Raw genomic sequence first — 7,107 nt, 5'->3', positions numbered from 1 at the left:
TCTCTTCCACTGGCGTCAGCTAGATTCAGAGGCGCCTGACATCGCAGTCCTGAACCTCAGGACAACATGTGCTATTAACCGTTTATTTCCTGTGCAATTTTCGATAGTCTGTTTCGAACTGTAAATCAGAGGTATTGTGAAATTATTCAAGATGAACAGCAATTAAGTGTAAGAGAATAGAACTGGATAGATACTTTATTTTCCATTTGGTTAGAAACAGAGATTCGTTCTCTGCCTTAATTAACCAGCACACACACCAATGGGGAACAGGGTCAGCAGCGGTGCAGTGCAGTTAGAGCAATTTTTGGGGTTAAGTGCCTTGGTCAAAGGCACAACGGCAGTGGAGCTGGGATTCCTTTTAAATCACATCACCTTGAGAGAGCCATCTCTAGTGGTGTGCTGTGATGTTCTGGATGAGGGACTTTGTCATTACAGTTAGTGACGTCATGTCCATAGGGGGCACAAGGGCAGGTGCCCCCTCAGGTTTGTTATTTCTTCATTTTTATCACACGTTTTATCATCATTATTTACAAAAAGATCTGTCAATGGTATTTTGCAGAGGGGGTACACTCTGACTGTACCAGGCAAAGAGTACCTAAAAAAAATATTGTCACCCTTGCAAATTTTGCACCATTTCTTCCAGAAAACTGTTGTGTTGAAATTAACAAATATTTTGGTATCCACATATGTATGTCTTTGGTTGCAGTTGAACAAAACCAAAAAGTCTGAATAATTTACTAAATGTTAGCTTATTGCACAAAGAAATCATAAAATGGCCCAGACAATATTATTGGCACCTTCTAGAAGTAGTTATGCAGGTTATGCAGTTTCATGCAGGGGATTCTCCTTTACTTTGGAATTGAACTCACATGTGGTGAGTTGCAGGTGCCTGCAATATGAAAATCACTCATTCAACCAGTTTGAATAGAGAAAAGGACTTATTCTCCTGTTTGTGTCACTGTATACTGCAAAGAAAGAAAACCAGAGAATTATCTGTGGAGGTCAGACACAAGATTGTAGCCAAGCATTGAAAATCTCAAGGCTACAAGTCCATCTCCAGAGACCTTGATGTTCCTGTTTCCACTGTACATAATGTTAACAAGAAGTTAAAGGCCATTGCCACTGTAGCCAAGCAGAAGATTGTTTGAATGGTGGAGAAAGCTCCTTGATCAACTGCCACACAGATTCAAGCTGACCTTCAGACACATGGTATGACAGTTTCAACTCGCACCTTCCGTCTCCAACTCAATGAAAGGGGGTTATAAGGTAAGGGACCCAGGAGGACCCCACTGCTGAGAGAGAGACATAAGAAAGCTTGACTGCAATTTGCCAAAACACACCTGAACATGCCAAAATCCTTATCCTGTGGACAAATGAGACCAAATTAGAGCTTTTTGGTAAAGCACACCATCTTTATGTTGACAGAAAACAAAATGAAGCCTTCAAAGAAAATATACTTTCCCTACAGTCAAACATGGAGGAGGTTCATGTTTTGGGTTGCTTTGCTGCCTCTGGCACTTGGTGCATTAAACGTGTACATGGCATCATGAAATCAGGATAATACCAAGGCATTTTGGAGCGCAATGTCGGACCCAGTGCCAGAAAGCTTGGTCTCTGTCAAAGGTCATGGGTCTCCCAGCAGGACAATGACCCCAAACACACTTCAAAGAGCACCCAGGAATGGTTCAAGACAAAACACTGGACTGTTCTGAAGTCGCCAGCAATGAGTCCAGATCTAGATCCCATTAAAAACTTGTGGAGAGATCTGAAAACAGCAGTTGGGAGAAAGCACCCTTCAAACCTGGGAGAAAAGAGGGCACGTGAAGAGGGCACGACATAGCCTATTCCCCCTCAGGAAACTAAAAAGATTTGGCATGGGTCCTGAGATCCTCAAAAGGATCTACAGCTGCAACATCAAGAGCATCCTGACTGGTTGCATCACTGCCTGGTCCAGCAATTGCTCGGCCTCTGACCGCAAGGCACTACAGAGGGTAGTGCGTGCGGCCCAGTACATCACTGGGGCTAAGCTGCCTGCCATCCAGGACCTCTACACCAGGCGGTGTCAGAGGAAGGCCCTAAAAATTGTCAAAGACCCCGGCCACCCCAGTCATAGACTGTTCTCTCTTCTACCGCATGGCAAGCGGTACCGGAGTGCCAAATCTAGGACAAAAAGGCTTCTCAACAGTTTTTACCCCCAAGCCATAAGACTCCTGAACAGGTAATCAAATGGCTACCCAGACTATTTGCATTGTGTGCCCCCCCCAACCCCTCTTTTACGCTGCTGCTACTCTCTGTTTATCATATATGCATAGTCACTTTAACTATACATTCATGTACATACTACCTCAATTGGGCCGACCAACCAGTGCTCCCACACATTGGCTAACCGGGCTATCTGCATTGTGTCCCACCACCCGCCAACCCCTCTTTTACGCTACTGCTATTCTTTGTTCATCATATATGCATAGTCACATTAACCATATCTACATATACATACTACCTCAATCAGCCTGACTAACCGGTGTCTGTATGTAGCTTCGCTACATTTATAACCTCGCTACTATATATAGCCTGTCTTTTTACTGTTGTTTTATTTCTTTACTTACCTATTGTTCACCTAATACCTTTTTTGCACTATTGGTTAGAGCCTGTAAGTAAGCATTTCACTGTAAGGTGAAACACCTGTTGTATTCGGCGCACGGGACAAATAAACTTTGATTTGAGAACTGGAGCAATTTGCACAAAAGGAGCGGGCCAAACTGCCAGTAAAGAGGTGCAGGAAACTCATCGATGGCTATAGGAAGCACTTGATTGCAGTTATTTTGACCAAAGGCTGTGCTACCAAATATTAAGTCTAGGGTGTCAATTTTGTCAATGCTATTTCTGTTTATTTTCTGATTTAAATGGATATTGTCAAGTCTACTCCGGCGCTCGACGTCGCCGGTCTACTAACCTACGATCCTGGCAACCCATCATTATGCACACCTGGCAACCATCATTACACACACCTGCGCCTCATCATCAGGCACACCTAGACTTCATCACTTCCCTGATTACTCCACCTTTATCTATCACTCCGTTGTTATCACCCATCAGGCAGTATTGTTTGTGTTCATGTTCAGACTCTACTCTTGTTTGTGTATTCACTCTATGTTCGTTCTTATTAAACTCACTGACTGCACCTGCTTCCTGACTGCCTGCATCTTCGTTACAGATATATTAAGTTCTGTAATATTAACAGTGAAATAAAGAATTTTGGAGACCAAATACTTTGGTCAATTTCAACTTTTTGGGGGGTTAAATGCAAGGGTGCTAATATTTTTGGCCACGTCTGTGTATATATACATGTATATATATATATATCTACCCTGAGTATACAAAACATTACGAATACCTGCTCTTTCCAAGACATAGACTGACCAGGACCGAGAAGAGCTTCTGGACATCAGAACTGCGATTACTCACCTCAGATTAGATGAAGAGATTAGACGAAGAGATTTTCTTCAATGAACCGGACGGGAGGGATATACTACAGACACCCGACCGGGTCCAGATCCCCGTCATTTGCTGGAGAATGAAACTGAGATTTTGCGGAAAAAGATCAGGTTGCCTTGTGAGGATCAGGTGACGAGTGGCTAATCTGCCTTTGCCTTCCGTCCTGCTAGCTAACGTTCAATCGCTGGAAAATAAATGGGACAAACTGAAAGCACGTATATCTTACCAACGGGACATTAAAAACTGTAATATCTTATGTTTCAACGAGTTGTGGCTGAACAACGACATTAAGAACATACAGCTGGCATGTTATACACTCTATCGGCAGGATAGAACAGCAGCCTCTGGTAAGACACGGGGCGGGGGCCTATGCATATGTAAACAACAGCTGGTGCACGATATCTAAGGAAGTCTCAAGGTTTTGCTCGTCTGAGGTAGAGTATCTCATGATAAGTTGTAGACCACACTATCTACCAAGAGAGTTTTCATCTGTATTTGGCACTAAAACCACACTCAATGAGCTGTATACCGCCATAAGCAAACAGGAAAACGCTCATCCAGAGGCGGCGCTCTTAGTGGTCGGGGACTTTAATGCAGGAAAACTTAAATCAGTTTTACCTAATCTCTATCAGCATGTTAAATGTGCAACCAGAGGAAAAACAATACTAGACCACCTTTACTCCACACACAGTGACACCTACAAAGCTCTCCCTCGCCCTCTATTTGGCAAATCTGATCATAATTCTATCCTCCTGATTCCTGCTTACAAGAAAAAATTAAAGCAGGAAGCACCAGTGACTCAGTCTATAAAAAAGTGTTCAGATGAAGCAGATGCTAAACTACAGGACTGTTTTGCTAGCACAGACTGGAATATGTTCCGGGATTCTTCCGATGGCATTGAGGAGTACCTGCTAAGAAGATCAATGAATAAGGTATGTGGCCTACACAATTATTATTAAATGGGACATTTTGTATGTTTGATAGTTTTGATCAATTTGACCAAGACAATTGTAAATACATTGATTCCTCGAATTTATGTTAGGCTACGCTGATAAAAAGCATATGTAGCTCACCTATGTAGCAACTACCTTATTACGTTTAAAATCTGTTATTATAATTACCAGTGTTTCCTCATAGTTAACTTCATCTGGAAATAAAGCGCTCGTATTATTACTGCACTGGAGTGAAAACATTCTGTTGATGCGCATCCCATCGAAAAAAGCCTAATTTGGAAAATTATAATTTTTTTTCATGTGGATGTTGCAATGTTAAAATAGTCATATCTGAGTCCGCAAATAAAACACAAGGACAAAGTTGCATTGGTTAGCTACTGTATTTAAAAAAGGGAACTTGAGCTCTAAACAAAAAACGATGTCCCCCCCTAATAGGTCTGGTCTGGAATCACAGAGCTGGATTTTGATGGACATAGCCTACAGTATGATGAAATTGAAGTTTGGTCTTCTAATATTCTTTGCTGTGGTATGTTTATGTTGGACATGGTCCATATATATCAAATCAAATGCAAACAAATACCCTGCAAAAACACACTGACAAATTCTCATAAGTCATCAAACAATAACTCAGATTAAAGACACAAAGCATTTAATGGTGTCTGCCTACAAAGACCACAGAGTGGATGGAGCAATCCGCATCGTTAGTATAATCAGAAGAGATGATCTCCAGCCACTTCATTGTTTTTTATGTGGTGGACATGGCTGCTTTCCTGCCTCAGTGGCACAGGTGGAGATGCACAGTGGCCATTTTGGATTCCCCTTTGTGACCACAGATGTGCTGTGCCAGAGTCCATCTATGTATAATGTGACACATGTCACAATATCAATACATTCAGATGTCAAAGCCACCCAAAACCAGCACTTCCTGTCCATACAAAACAAAGAACTGAGAGAGGAGAAGATATTTCCATACAACTTTACAGTGTGCATCTCCAACCTTTTCGGGGGCTACAATAATGTCCTGCAATGTCCAAACTGTGGAGATGTACAAACTCCTTGGGGTGCAGAGAGTGGTTATCTATAACACCAGCTGTGGTCAGGACTTGGAACCAGTGTTAGTTCACTACAGGGAAGAGGGTATACTGGAAATAGTAGAATGGCCGATTGATCAGTTCCTCAACCCATCCAAAGGCTGGAGGTTTGAGGAGCACAAAGGAGATCTCCACTACTATGGGCAGCTGACCACTCTGAATGAATGCATCTATAGATACATGTACCAGTCGAAGTATGTACTTCTTCATGACATTGATGAGATCGTGATGCCTTACCAACATGCCAATTTGCATCTACTGCTGGAGGACCTTCAACACCAGCACCCCAGAGTAGGAGTCTTCGTCATTGAGAATCACATATTCCCCAAAAACCATTATGAAGACAGTGGCAAGTTCAAACTGCCACAATGGAGGGAAATTCCAGGGATCAATATCCTGGAGCATATTTACAGAGAACCCTCGAGAGAGGCTGTTATCAACCCTACCAAACTGATTGTCAACCCTAGACATGTAGTACAGACATCTGTTCACTCTGTGCTGAAGACTTTAGGGGAGACCTTCTGGGTACCACCTGATGTGTGTCGGCTAGTACACGTCAGAGTTCCCCTGCAAGGTAGCCTCACTAAAGATCAGCTGCTTGTGGACAAAAAGCTGTGGGAATATGAAAAGGAGCTGGTTCAAAATGTTGACAACACTTTAAGGAAATCTGGACTGTTGCTTTGATGATGCAAATCTGATTTTGACATTCTTTTGTCATTTTCGTTTCTTGACCCATTTCATATGCATAATAGTCTGTTTTGCTCTAGGCAAGCCTTGACGACTCGTTAGAAGGTAAAGGTCAGCCACCTCCCAACTCAGCAGAAAATGACTGCGATTAAATGAATGGGAGCGAATTATTGCATTATGATCGTCCCTGATGTTTTCCTGAGCTTTCCAATACATATCTGATGCATTTCAGACACTACAAACCATACTTCCTTCTGATTTATTTTTGGCCTATCTTTTTTTTGCTATGTATTTGTGTGTTATTCAGTGCGCTGTTATGAGTTCAATGTTTCATAAAAATACAAATAAATACATATATGTTTCTTATATCCAAGGGGTCCTAAAATGAAATATCTAGATGGTCCATGTAATTACTATCTTAAAACAATTTCATAGGTTAGGGTAGTAAATACACAAAAATGGCTTAGATTCTCAGTTTTGACACTTTGGTTAACTCTGTTTATGTCATTTATTTGACAAACCTGTATTTAACTTGTCCCAAGGACCTCCCCTTGTGTATAAAAAAGGTGGCGTTATATTAAAGGATGTAAAGTTTAAAGCCAATTATTCAGCAATTATCAATAATTTACTGAATAATTAGTAACATTAATAACATTAATTTCCATTTGACATTTGTGTATATGGGTGTGTACTATTTCTGTTTGTGAGAGTGTATCATTATTTGTTAAGTGATTTTTAATTGAGAAAACCTTGAAAATATGTTAATCTGATTCCTCTCTTCCTGTTTCACAAACACCCGGAGGTGGACTGGCCATCACAATTCGGTTTCAAGGAAAAAAAGGATTTACCAGCAAACAAAAACTGCTAATGTGTATTCACCA

The 7,107-nt window shown here is 41.4% G+C and overlaps 1 protein-coding gene across 1 annotated transcript; it reads left to right on the top strand.

Annotated features, from left to right (window-relative positions):
• The first annotated feature begins 5,409 nt into the window (after positions 1–5,409).
• Positions 5,410–6,389, top strand: LOC115199628 (glycosyltransferase family 92 protein F13G3.3-like). The gene has a single exon (XM_029761947.1). It carries the CDS (start codon positions 5,465–5,467, stop codon positions 6,221–6,223), a length of 759 nt encoding a protein of 252 aa, XP_029617807.1. The 5' UTR covers positions 5,410–5,464; the 3' UTR covers positions 6,224–6,389.
• The last annotated feature ends 718 nt before the right edge of the window (positions 6,390–7,107 follow it).

Source organism: Salmo trutta, chromosome 9, assembly GCF_901001165.1.
Source record: "Salmo trutta chromosome 9, fSalTru1.1, whole genome shotgun sequence".
Lineage (NCBI taxonomy): Eukaryota > Metazoa > Chordata > Actinopteri > Salmoniformes > Salmonidae > Salmo > Salmo trutta.
The sequence above is the reverse complement of the archived record's forward strand: the minus strand, read 5'-3'. Positions and strand labels throughout refer to the sequence as shown.

Excerpts from the sequence above, each read along its gene's own strand:
- LOC115199628 (XM_029761947.1), top strand. The coding sequence starts at position 5,465 with ATGTCCTGCAATGTCCAAACTGTGGAGATGTACAAACTCCTTGGGGTG.